At 27.9% G+C, this 14,734-nt stretch overlaps 2 protein-coding genes across 2 annotated transcripts in view; one reads left to right on the top strand and one right to left on the bottom strand.

Annotated features, from left to right (window-relative positions):
* Window positions 1-71: 71 nt before the first annotated feature.
* LOC107072710 (proline-, glutamic acid- and leucine-rich protein 1) lies at window positions 72-4,071 on the bottom strand. Its single transcript, XM_015332858.2, has 8 exons — window positions 2,924-4,071; window positions 2,417-2,815; window positions 2,003-2,352; window positions 1,750-1,929; window positions 1,411-1,675; window positions 1,138-1,335; window positions 743-1,035; window positions 72-658 (listed from the first exon to the last, which is right to left on the bottom strand). The coding sequence occupies exons 1-8, from the start codon at window positions 3,032-3,034 to the stop codon at window positions 91-93; spliced, it is 2,364 nt and encodes a 787-aa protein (XP_015188344.2). The 5' UTR covers window positions 3,035-4,071; the 3' UTR covers window positions 72-90.
* Window positions 4,072-5,955: 1,884 nt separating this feature from the next.
* The window catches only part of LOC107072705 (uncharacterized), a 45,792-nt gene continuing 37,013 nt past the window's right edge, over window positions 5,956-14,734 (top strand). Inside the window, exon 1 of the mRNA XM_089172948.1 lies at window positions 5,956-6,354. The gene's annotated coding sequence lies outside the window, so the exon portion shown is untranslated. The remainder of the gene's footprint in view (window positions 6,355-14,734) is intronic.

Genomic DNA, 14,734 nt, shown 5'->3' with positions numbered 1-14,734 from the left:
AATAAAATTATTTTTAATTTACTTTAAGTAGTAATACCTTGACGAATAATTTCAATATGACAGAAAAGAAATTGTTTCGTCAAATTAGATTTATTCATCTTTCAATTGGTCTTGAAAAGACAGTAACATTTGCTTTTCATCATCCATTATTATATCATCCATTTCTTCCACAGTTTTCAAATTATCTTCTTGTTCAGGATTATCTTCTTGTTCAGGATTATCTTCCTTTAGATCTTCCTCAGCATCATTCGTTTTTATCGATTTTACCTCTGTTTGCTCCAATTGTTTATCTATTATTTTATCAGAAGAGTCTGATAAAATCTGATCTTCTTTTGTACTATTTTGCTGTTCAGCAGGTTCAGCATTTTGTTCGATATCTTTTACTTCTATAAGTGGTGCTCTATTTACAATATTTTTACTTTCTTCTAACAAATAATCTTCTGACTTAGAACTTTCTATAGTTATTGATTTATCCGTTACATTATCTGTATTATTATTTCCCGAATCTGTATGATTTTTTTCATCAGAAATAAATGTAACAATATCTAAGATTTTTGGTCGTTTCTTCGTCGGTGGTAAAATGTCTTCATTTGACCCACTTGCTTCTTCTTCTTCGTTTAATTCATTAGAACGAATATCATCTTCCTCTATGAATTCTCTGAAAAAATGAATAAATTATTAATTTCCACAATTGAAATGTTATTGTATATTAAATATAAATAAACTTTTCCCTTAAAATTACTTTGTTTTAGGTAAGCATAAAGTTGGTGCAGAAGGATGTATAATTTTTTCTAATTCTGATAATGCACATTTAGCTTCTTGAACAATTTGTGGATTAACATCGTCTTGAGCCATTTCAAAAATTTCTATAGCATATTCCGTTGCAGGTGCTAATGATTCTTCTGAATGTAAATGTAAACCTTTCAATAATTTTAACAGTTGTAAACGACATTGTACATTTTTCTTATAAAATGTTACTACAGGTGAATCAAGATAATAATCATACAAAAGTGAAATTACAATATTCTGTATGCCCTAAAACAAAATCAATAACATAATATTATAAATAATTTATATTATGCAATAGTAGAATATTCATATAAATAATTTTCAATAACAATTATCATTTAATCTTACTATATAAATCGGTGGTGTCACGTAACTATTAAATAAAATATTTTGTAAAGTTATAAGTGCTTCACAACACAAATCTACATCTAAACATGTATTCTTGTTAATTGCAATCATATTTTTTATCAATGGATTCATTTTGTATTGACCATCTCTCATACGTTTCAAAGCTTTTTTCGAGAAATTACCCGACACAACGCTCATCTATATGAAATATTCAAATTATTATTCAATTTTAATATTAATGACATTTATATTAATGTAAAGAACAAAACTTACAGTCAGTAATACAGGGTCTTTTTCTGAAACGACATCTTTAAATATGAAAGGAAGACATTCACTTATGATTGTTTCAATGCCAGATTGTTCATTGTTACTTAATAACCATAAAGACAAACATTTGTATGCAGATATTCTTATATCTTTAAATGGTTTTTTGGCACTAAGTGTTTCTTGATCTTTTAATATATTTGCTGTCCATTTTATTGTTTGATTAAATAACTTTAAGATAATTGATCCATATGGTAACAGTTCTTTTTTAAATCTACAAATAAAAATATTAGCAATTCTTTCTTTACTTTTTCATTTGATATAACATTATGTATATTATATATTTACCCATCTATAAATGCACTTAAAACATTAAATAAGCTAATGTATATCTTGGGTATAATAAAATATAATAACTGTCCTTTAATAGAATTTCCATTTTTCAAATACATAGGATTTATAGCTAAACCACGACATAATACTTTTAAAATATCATTAGGTAGAACAGAATTTCCTTCGTCGTATCCACTGTAAAAAAAAATAATATTCTTAAAAAATCATAACGTAGATTATGTTATTGTTTTTAATATAAAATACTTACCTTAACATAGTTGATAAGTACACGCATAAGTTGGAAAATCGTTGTTGTTGTTTAGAATAGTATTTGAATAATAAATTATCTTCTGGAATATCTAATAAATCCAATTTATCCCAAATGTCAACAGTTTCAGTTTCTAAAAAATCAGAAAAAAGCTTATCCATTATTTCATGCAAATTGTTGCATATCAATGCTTGATTGTAAGTCCAACATGTATAGTATAACTTTGTTGGAGGTGGTTTAAAAGAACGTTGAGTAGTTCTAATAAAAAGTGCAAAACATTTAGCTGCCACACTAACTGAATTGCCTTTGGTAGAATCTATTTGAGAGAATATCATTCTTCTAATTAATTCCTGTAAAAATAATTCAAAATTAAAACAGATTCTACATTATCTTGTTATAATAAAAGATACATACCAGTGAACGTTCACAAGCTTCTGGATAATAATATAATAAAGTAGATAGAAGATAGTACGTAGGAGGACGGTTAATGAATGATTGAAGACTACTCAAAATATTTATAAGTTGTTTAACATTTTCCATCGATATCTGCTCTCGCAATTCTGGTATGGGCTTACATTGAATCATGACATTTCCAATAACATTACAAGTTAACGGAAAATTTTCAGGATTATTATTAATATTTTCCAATTCTTTAGTAGCCCTTCCTAACCATAACATGCCATACTTTAATAGCATGTTAGATGAGCATTTGGGTAAATATATATTTAATAGAAGAAAACCCTTGTATCGAGTAGCAGCTTCATTTAATCGATTATTGATCGTGGATGTGATTGAATTATGTACAAATCTTATCTAAAAAATATAAACATTTATAAATATTATTAAAACGTTGCTTACAGGTTATTCTTAAAGAATAATAAAGAGACATGAAATAAAGAGGTTAGGTCGGGAAATTCTTACAACTGTTGGGTCCATTGATATATTATCCCCTTCTCTAATAATATATTGCATAAATAAGTTATTTGAGGAATCTTGCTCAAATAATTTCATTAAATCCACAACATTAGACATTTTGTAGAAAATTACTTCACACGACTTTACTAAATAACTCGCAAGATAATCAAAATGATTTATTAATAAGACATAAAATTACATAAAGAACTAATTAATAGCACATTAATTAGTATTATGTAAACAGTAAATAATGTAAAAAATAAGTAAATCAAAATAATTCACATAAATAGTAAAATATATCGCGAGTGGTTGACGGCACGTGTACGTTAGAAACCGTACGATGCTTTAAATGATGTGACGTCACATTGATGACGTGATAATACGTGACGTGTACGATAATTTGTAGAGGACGCTCTTATCTACAGTCACGCCTCTGCAGGCCGCTTATACAACTATGCCTCAAATGATAAAACAAACTAACAACACATAAAACAATGAGAATAATAGTTAATGGCATTATACACGCTACACGACACACAACGCTTTGCATTCACCACGTGTTCCAAAAACTTATTTCAACTACTTGTTATACTTATTTGATACAGTTTTATTAATAAAGTTTTCTATATACGTTAACCATTTTTGTATATCTTTAATCTCGTGGTATTAGTAAGCAGTGATACCACAAATTATTGTACGAATACGCTAACTGGTGGCTAAATTCAGAACTAGATCGGTAAGAGGAATTCCTGACAGTTGATTTAAACTACATGATATTTATATGGAAATATTTATATTTTTAATTTTATGACTTGCTTATTTATTATTGAAAGTAGAATTATTCATTCTAATTGTTCGACCATTTTTTCATATTTCACCAGTTATTTCATTTGGATTATCTTTAATATGTGAAGTTTGTAAACAAAAAGCTAAAATATTTATAATATTACAATCACCACTTAGTACTTGTCCACACTTAATCACATGTCCAGCATTTAATACACTTTCACCGCAAACAAAATTTTTCTTGCTTGGTTTTGTGCAAGCAAACTTACAAATTTCTTGCAATGTAAGTTTCATTTTATTTAATTTAATTACAAAAAAAATATAATAATAATATAAATAATAAATAAATAAAAGATAAATAATCATATTATAAACGTTGTTCTCTATTTTGATTATACAAGTAATGCACAGACCCATTTAGTTTCTAGTTCATATTTTTCCCGCTAGGGAAGTAAGTCCTACTCCTGCCAGAGATCCCAATACTAATCATATATATTTATATATGTATTAATAATAATTATAAGAGTTCAAGATACCGATACTTTATATTTATATAAATATATAGAAAATCTCGTCACACAATAGTTTATTGTTTTTTATATTTATAATATTCTATTTTTCGATGATCTAATTTAAATCCAATTTTTGGACAATTGTTGAGGTTATATTGTCTAAATGTTGAATCAATTTAAATGTATAATATTATACATATACATTATTCAACAGTTAGATTGAAATAGTAATTTCCATCAGATCAATAAAGTCGAGTAAACTTAGGGACAATTAATAAAATGAATGGTTGACACATTTGGAAAAACAAAAGTAATAAAAATCGTATGCTATTTACTCCAGGGAGTTGGTAAAAAGATACGATATCTTGGTAGTATTGGATAGGTGTAAAAAAAGTGTTATAAAAAAAAGTAACTAGAACCAATATATAAAAGAGATAACAAACAAAGATAATATTATATGCAAATAATTATTATTAATATATTATAAATAATTAAATTAGATTGATCATTTTATTCGTTATTTTCTTATATGTAATAAACGTGTCAACGTGTTTTATAAAAACACATACACATTTTATGCATGTGCATATACGCCTAAGCTGCAATACTTCAGTATGCAACTGACCTCAATCACAAAAGGAATTATTATGTAATTTTACGGTGCACTCGTTGATGACTATTTAAAATACTTCTTTAAGCTATCAAGGACGAAAAAAAAAAAAACAAAGTTAAATCAATTTTCGACGTTCACTTTATTTATTCTCAATTTTCCATTATTCTATTGTTTTCGCGGTATATTTAAATACCTTTTCTCTTTCCAGTTTTTTTCTTAAACTCATATTATTTACTCTCACGAATATTTTTGAATATCTAATCATTCTATTGCTTAAGATAATGTTACAAAAAAAAAAAAAAAAGAAATTACATAGAATAATTTATTTCTCATTTGCCTAAGCGGTAAATGATGTTCAAATCGTCATAGTATTCTTTTAGCGTAATTGTTTACATAGAAGTACCCACGCACACTACGTTACACAATTTTATACTTATTTAAATTGCATTATCAACTAATCGTTTTCAATAAATTATCTTTCATATTAATTATTTCATTAAAAATAATGCAATGACAAATAATGCCAAATAATTTCAAAGTATATGAGAAAATCTTTTCTATAGGAAGTAACAAAATTAATAAAACTTGAAGATACAAAACTTTGCAATATAGAAATTATATTATTATTTATTAATAACTTTCCAATATATAATGAAAATAAAAAAAAAACTATTTTTTATTTTGCTTCAATTTAAATCTAGATACAAACAAAAGATATGGGATGATACAAACATACATAGATAATAGATTTAATCTCACAGCATTCTGACAATGAGATGAAAAAGGATATAGAATACATATATAGAAGGGAAAAGGGAGCAATAGAGAATATTTCAATTATACACGAATATCCATATATATATATATATATATAAGTTAGGTTTGTATATAGTATATGTATGGTACTGTAAATATATTATAAATGTATGTGTTCATGTTTTCATATGTGGTGGAAGTTGACGCCTATCGGCCATCCTCCTTCCTGGTCCGTCTTTTTCTCCCTCTATGTCTCCCCACCCCATCTTCTGGTAACCTTTCTCGTTCTTCCGCTGATACCCTCCCTCCCACCTCCCGATATCCCTTTCTAACACTGGTTCCTTCTCGGTTCAGTTCCCCTACCAACCGGTGTCCAGTTATGTTGCCGTGTCGAACGCCGTTCGAATCGTTTCGTCGCTTGTTTTCAAGACGCGTTAGTTATGATACTCTTCGTAACTTATTCTTAAGTTACTACGGTATAACGTTCTGTGTCGTTAACTTGCGAACGCTTGAAGAAAATTCAATGGAAAATAGGATCGTGCCACGCGAGTGATCTTCAAAAATAATCTTACGTTGGTCCAGTTCGCGCGTGCTGTTCAATTCAAAAGAGAAAGAGAAAGAGAGAGAGAGAGAGAGATAGAAATACAAGTATTTGTCGTCCTGTCTAAACCTGTTAAAACATCACGGTTATGTTCTCCATCAAATCAACACTCATCGAATAAATTGCAACGCAGATCTTTTTCATTGGGAAATGGTCCACACATTTTCAGGTACGTCTGTTTTATTTATTCAGTGTTTTGTTATTCATATGTCACACACATATATATATATACATGCGCGCGCTAGATCGTAAAAACAAGGAACGGTGCACCTGCCATATTGGAACGCTTAATTTTCGTATGATTTTTAAATGACGCGTTGTACTTTTTCTTTCTATAATTTAAATCAAGTTTTTCATTCATATTTCTATGTATATATATATATATATATATATGTGTGTGATATATTTATCAATCATTTTTCTCATCGAAATTTGTTTATTTATCGTGAAAAGAAAGAAAGAAAGAGAGAGAGATAGAGAGTACGGAACCCACCTTTTGACAGGTGGAATGCGGACCCCGTGCATTGCCGTGGGGTTCTGGTGAGATCTCTTTGGCGATCGCAGCGACGTCAGCGACTTACTTTGGAATGCGCCTTAACTGCCCCCACCCCACCCCACCTCACCGCACCTCACCCCACCCCCCTTCCCGCCACTCATTTTCTTCTCCCACCATTACCGCGATTTCAAATTCTATTATATATTTATTATTCTATTATATTATCGTTGTGTTGTTGCTGTTCTCTTGTTATTGTTATTCTTTCTTTATTATTATTTTTTTTTTTAGTTTGTTTTTTTTTCTAGTTAATTGAAGTCATAAATTTGTTTATTTAAACGTTAGAATTTATTTAATTGAGAAAATAGTATTTCAATTTTAATATTAATATATATATATGTGTGCACAGAGAATACGATTTTATTAAATATTTATTTAAAATATTCTATCTACTACTCGTTTGAAATATACATAAATATTGTTCGGGTTTTTATTTTCTAATTTGTGAAATAAATTCTTATAGGAAAATAAAATTCTTCTTATCTTTCTCTTTTTAAAGTTGTAAGACTTCCTTTCACCAGTTTAATTAAAATCGCGAACCAGTTCGTTACGACTATCGATAGGTATTGCTGCTGACCTTTTTTGGATTTTTCCATTGAAACGTCCCCCCATTTAAAGTTTTTCGCAAACTTTTCCAACGATCAATTAAAATCATTGAGTCAACCAACAAACACACACCGATCGTAAAAGTTAAATCGTATATTTAATTAAAATATCCTTTTTTTTTCTTCTTCTTCTTATTTATTCGTTCTGTAAAATTATTACAGGAGAGATTACAGAGAGATCATATTTTGATTAAACGAAAAAAATAAAAAATAAAAAAGAATAATTTCGATCGTTATTTTTAATACGTAGTAAATACGAACAAATACAAGAAGAAGAAGAAGAAGAAATTGAAAACAATTAATTTGTTTGTCTGACTATCAACCTAATTCTACGATTATAATTTGCAATGTAACCACAATGTGTGAGTTATTCGGTTAATCAACTGTTTCAAGATCAATAATGGATCATTTATCATTTAATTGAACAGTTTTTTTTTTTTTTTTTAATAAATTGTCATAATATTCTTTCTTGATAGAAAACAGTAGGATCTCTTATTAGAAATAGAAGAAACATTCGTCTTATTAAGTTAGATTAAATAGAAAACACAATGATACACATATTATGTTAATTAAATCAATCTTTATGTAAATTTATGTTAATATATAAAAATAATCATGGAAAAACAAATTAATTTTCTAAGGACACATAACACAACTTCATGTAAATATTGTTCTTATGACAAATATTTGTTTCATTTTCTTATTCATATTTCAACATATGCGATACGATTTGTTATTTAACTTATTGTAATAAACTTAGTTAAGAAAATCACACGATCCTTAGGAAAAAGATTCTTGAGAATCATCGTTGTCATTAATTTCTCTCTCTTTCTCTCTCTTTTCTTTTTTTGTCTTGATTAATTATGTTCACAAGATCTCAGAGACGAAGGATATTGTAGTAAATTTGACTTTCACTTGGCTGCATTGCTTTCACTTCTACGTTTTGTAAGTAAATACTTACATAGTTACGCGTGAATCTATATATATATATATATAAACCTGTTAAATTTTGAAATAAAAATATCTTTGGAGGCATCGACATTACGTTGACCTTCCATCGTACGTTCATCTCATCAAAGATATAATATAATCTCATCATTCGTTTGCATCTAACGTGAATCAGAATACTTAAATAGAAAATACTCGTGTGTATAAAAAATAACAAAACTATTACGTTACATGACAAAATATAATTATTCGTAACACACATCGTGTTACTTAATTAGTTCAGATAATAGTCTTCTTACCATAGTTTGAAACAACGAATATAGGAATGTTAGCATTAGGAAATTAGGAAAGTAAGAACAATTTTCTAAGATAGGTGTACTATTAATGCCCGTGAAACTCCTTTTTAGGTTTTGACGATCGATCGTATACCATCCAGAAATAGGCTTGTCTTTCGCAATGAGTTGTATGTTACGAGTCTATGATGGTTGTTCCGTTAGTTAGTTTATTTACTGTTTGATGAATCTTTCACCATAAAACGATGATTCTTTCTCTCTCTCTCTGTCTCTCTTTTTAGAGATTGTTATTACCAACGTTACTGTCTAATTTTTGTTTATTTTCTACCTGCACTAATCTACCATTCCATTCTTCTTAACATTTTGTACAATATTTTAATAATAACACTGGATGTCAGATATTAAGAATAATTCATCTGATGATTATATCAAATTATGGGACATTAAAATTAATAATAAGTAATATGACAAAATGTTTGTCAAATTCTATTTGCACAGGATTATTTAATTACATATATTAATATATTTAATTATACGTAAGAGATAGTTTCTTGTTTTTTAATTATATAAGGAATATAAAATACGTGACTTGTGTATACATAAAGTAAAAATCATATTGAGTTTTATTTTTTGTAAAAATGAAGACAAGATTTGTTTCGAGATTAAATTTAGAATTTTTCGAGTGAGTATTAAATAGTTTAATTTGATAAATTTCATTTCTCAATGATTTCACATGCTGTTATTTGCCAATTTGTATTAACTAATTCGAAAATTGTATCAAGAAAAAATGAAATTACTTTTCAAACAACCTAATATAATTATATTATTATAATACATATACTCTTACGAGATAATTGTGTGTACATATAAAATATAATATATTTATTAATAATATTCGAATTAGGATAATATTATTACAAATATTCGTATAATAGGCTTCATTTATCGGATACATGTTGTCGTTATTATCGAGTTATTTTCTTTCATTTTAACCAGTGTAAATGGCAATTAGTAGCATGTTGATAATTGATCAATGGGAAATTACAGTCTCCTATTCGTTTTAACTTCATAATTACTGATTTTCGAAAATATAATATCAAAATAACGTTTATATATATATATATATGTTGAGAGAGAGTGAGTAAAGAAAAGAAACACAAATAGAAAAAAAATTTATTAAAAATTCACCTTCGAGGATATTTTGTAAAATCATTTTCAAGTTTTTCTTATCGTTTTTTCTTTTTTTGTTTTTTTTTTTTTTGAATGCACAATGATAACTACGCATTAAGAGACAATAACATCTTATTCATATTTAGGAGATTTTGTAAAACAAACAGTAGAATGTATAAAGATCTGATCGATAATTTCAAATTTATATGATTTTCTGTATTAATTTATGCCCGAGAGAAAGAGAGACAGAGAGAAGGAGAGGAATAAAATGGATGTGGAGGTAGATCGATATCTAATTTGATTTTTATAAGCTTGGTAAAAATATGACAAAAGGGGGCTGAAGAATTGCTTGATTAAAATTCTATTATCACATTTTAAATGATTATTTTCAATATTTCTTTTTTTTTTCTTTTTGTTGTTGTTGTTGTTGTTGTTGAAATTTCTAGAACATCGACAAAATTCCAATTGCAAATTGTACAAGTATGAGTGAAGGTTGTCCAGTTTTCTTAATAATAATTAATGTCAATAATATCACTCAATATATCGAATTTATTTAAATTATATTTAGTCAATGAGATGCATGACATTAACAATCTTTATAATCAGTATTACACTTTGCACACTGTATAAACATGGAAATTATGATTAACATTATTTACATATCTCAAGGAGATGGTTAAAGGATTTTGTCAAAAAAAGAAAGAAAAAAAAGACGTGACAAGTATTAAATGAAATATGCATAAACTTAAAAAAACAGCTATGAGTCAAAAAATGTTAATAGTATTCATCTCATAAAAGAGGGCGGCTGGAGGTGAACGTGGTGAAGGAAGAAAATGAAAATGAAAAAAACAAAAAAAACAGTAAAATTACTATACCCGAGAGTTTTGTGTTATTCATTCAAAGATATTATCCTTTGAATATGGTTTATCTAAAAATTCTCTCGAGGTCGGGTTGAGAAGATTGCCAGAAGTCACGAAAAGGCCTCAATGGTGGTTGTCTTGTTACAACTTACTATTATGTTGAAGTTATTTAAAATAAGTGGAAACGATATAAATATAATATCTCGATTGTTTATCCACTTCTAATTACTTTATTTAAAAAAATATATATATATATATATATAATATAATTCAATTTTGTTTTTACTATAAACAATATTTCATTCACGACGATAATTTTACTTATCTGTTTCAGAAAATGCATTATGCAAATAATTCGTAATAATATTATCATAACTAGTTTATTTTTTGTTACTTTCTGTATATATATGTCCATATTACTATTCTCACACCTTTTTAAAAATTCGATATGGTATTTACAAATTTTAAATGAGTCACATGAGTCACGTTACAAGAATCATCTAGAATATTCTAATATTTATACAGTAGGAGAAGTCTCTCGTTACTCTCAGCAGATAGTTTAAAGCCTTGCTCTGACATTTTCGAGACCTTTCAATTTGTTTAATCACCGCTACGGGTCAATTTGATTAGACTTGCTTGCTCGACCGACACATACACACACACACACACACACACAAACACATACACATAGAGACACACACACGTATGTACAGAGGATGTCGTCCCTTCGTTATCACCATATTTAACACTACTCCATATTTCACGTAATTTTAAGTAAATTATTCTTTCTCTTTTTCTATACACCATACTTAATATTATTAACTTACAATTATGATAAGAAAAAGATAAGTCAGGTAAAAAAAAGTACCAACTAACATTAGTTAGAATAAAAATAAATGTCAAGTCACATATCGTAAGGTTAAAACGTTTAAATGTAATAATTCTATTCCTGACGTTACGAGTCATATCCCGTTAAAGAAACATCATACATACGATTAAAGTAATTTGTATTATCCAATCAGAATATACCATTATTTTAATCGATTTAAAAAAATATATATATATTATTAGCAAAAATTAGAGACCCTGATGTTAACCACCCTCTGATACAACTCTGATCACGTAGGAAAGATCTCATTGGAAAATTTCGATAAGAAATTGTTTGGATACGTGTACAACAAATACTTATATATGTGTTACAAGTACATACGATTCATGACCAAGATGAAGGACTTATTGTCACATATGTGAATGACTAAAGAATGAAATAAACCTATCCAGAGAAAATCGTAAATTACACGGCACTCGAACTTAAACCTGACGCCATTTCAAACGTAAAATTATGCCGAGCACAAGCAAACTCTGTGGGGACTGTCGTCGTGTTAACTGTTTCATGCTTTCTCTCTCTCTCTCTTACTTTTGATGTCCTTAAAAGAAAGATAAATAGATAGAGATAAAGAGAGAGAGAGAGAGAGAGAGAGAGAGAGAGAAGGGATACACACTGTCATGGTCAAAGAGATACGTGTTTGAAAATATACGAGTCGCAATAGGAATAGATCGTGGTGTGTATGTGTGTGTGTCATACGTTGTACATATTGCAAGTTACTTTAAACATATTATTCTTATATTTTGTGTTTTAACCACAACCCACAAAAGGAGGTTCTGCAGAGAGGGAGGGAGGGAGGGAGGGGGGGAACGGAGGGTATGTTCTTTCTCTTTCTCTATCTCTATTTCTTTTTCGTTGTTTTCCTTTTGACAAGATAATCGTTAATCGTTGGTAATTACCAAATGTTGTAGAAAATTAGATACGAAATGAGTTATTATTGTATTTTTTATTGTAAATTAGAAAATAATCGTTTAGATTATTCTTATTCTGTAAATTTTGTAACGGGGGTAAACATTTTCTATTACTACTACTACTACTACTACTATTTATCGAGTTTCACAAAATCAAGAAATCGGATAAGAGTGCTACTTTACAAAATCGGTGAAAACGTACATTTTCTAATTTAACATTCAAGGTATACGTATATATGCGTGCAACGTGTACGTTATCCTTCCTGCATGCAATATTCACCATCCCGTGATATTTCAAGCGCAACCGACGAGTGCACTTCGAGTGCGTATCATGCGATTTCGAGATTTTGCAATAACACTTGGTGTATTAGCACCAAGGCACCTTGGTGTTGGTAATGTTGTTGAATATGCAAAGCCACGAATGCATTAAACGATCGTTTCGCTGTAATCTTCGATGTAATTACGAGCACACACAACAAAAAATCCTTACTCTGTTAAGAGATCGTGTAGTATGTTATACAAAACTCGTCGTTGCAGATCGATCATGTGTTGTTTTGTTTTTTTTTTTTTTTCTTCTTCGAAAATTGTCAAGATAGACAGCAAAAAAATTCAACACAAGTGATTTGTTCTATAAATGTAACTAATAATTTATAACTTTGGTATAATCATCTTGTCTTTAGAAATAATCATTTTTTTTTTAGGTCAATTTACAAACGTTCAAATTTTGATCTGTTTTTTTTTTTTTTATTTATTAGAAAAATAAATAGAAAACCTTGAACGTTATTTAAAGTTTTAGAGTAAAACTTGACTCTGTACATAAGTGTTAGTAATGGCAAACATAAATCGTTAAAGTTATATGAAAGGAATAGCGATAAGCAACGAATTCATCTGCCGTAAAATTGATTCGATATAACTATAGTATGTATAATAATAATAATAATAATAATAATAATAATAATGTGCGTTAAATGTTTTATCGTGTACACATATTTTCTGTACCATTTAATAATGTTAAATGCTATGATTTATTATTAAATTATATATATATATATATATTTTTTTTAAAAATATTTTCCAAAAATAAATCAATTTATAAAGTGTATCTCTTTTTACATTAGACATTATTTTGTTATAAAAAGAAAAAAAAATTGTGTAAATTATTAGAAAACATAGAATAATTTAATCTGAGAAACATCAAACATCAATGTTATACAAAGGTAAAACATTTAATTAACAGAAAAGGAATGTGTTAAGATGAGTAATTACCTCAAAATGTAACGTAATTTTTTCTGTACATTATTACGTTCTCAGAATGATGCATTTCTGCAAATATTACCACCACCACCATTCTATTTTACAACGTAGAATTTGTCATTATATAACTCGCTACTAAAACAAGTTAAATGCTTACATTCTTTCTTTTTTAGGGGTTTTTTTTTTTATAATTGTATGCAAAATTTGTTTTTCTACGGTTCAAAAGGGTAACCAAATTCTTTCATTCGTCATGTCTCATCTCCCATCATCAAAAGTTTTCATCGTCAACAGATGACAATGATAGGAAAAATTTCATTTGGTAATTGCTTTTTATATTAACGTATTTGATTTTGCACGAAGTTCGTTCATTATATTTCCTTTACCTTTTTTTTCTTTCTTTTTTTATACCTCTTTTTATTAACAGAACAAATCCAATGTCATCTTTATAATGTACTCAATTCATACTCACTCAACACACATATAACTTACAATTACTATCTTTACAAAAAAAGTCATAAATATTTTACAATGAGTAGAAAAAGTCAACAGAATCTTCTATCGATTATAACAAAGAAATTATTAAACAATATATATATATATATATACTTACTATTCAACACTTTTTACTATTATCAACATGATGTAACATCTTTATTACAGCAAGAAAAATACCATTCTTATTTGTCCTTTTTTAACGATTATTATTTAATAGCAATTTCATAAACAATGATCATCATCAAAGTGTTTATCGATTATAACATTAATAAATATTATAAATGTTACAAGTATTATCAAATTTTTCTAAAGAGTATATAATATAATTATTTTATATTATTTATAATATTTGAATATTACAATACAATATATATATATATAAAGAATATAAAATTAAATAAAAGTGATATAAGTAAATGCATCTTACAATTAGGTGAAGAGAAACTGATGTAGGGAGCGTGTAAAGTAGCTAGCGGCGGGTGTCGAACCGGCGTTGGGTACGTCGACCAATCAAATTTCGAGTAGTTAGGCGCCGTCTGTAGTCAGACAACGAGTTACCCCCACTCCTCTACTC

This window comes from Polistes dominula, unplaced genomic scaffold (genome assembly GCF_049000335.1).
Source record: "Polistes dominula isolate Pdom_NZ unplaced genomic scaffold, Pdom_raw_medaka contig_22, whole genome shotgun sequence".
Taxonomy (NCBI): domain Eukaryota; kingdom Metazoa; phylum Arthropoda; class Insecta; order Hymenoptera; family Vespidae; genus Polistes; species Polistes dominula.
The sequence above is the reverse complement of the archived record's forward strand: the minus strand, read 5'-3'. Positions and strand labels throughout refer to the sequence as shown.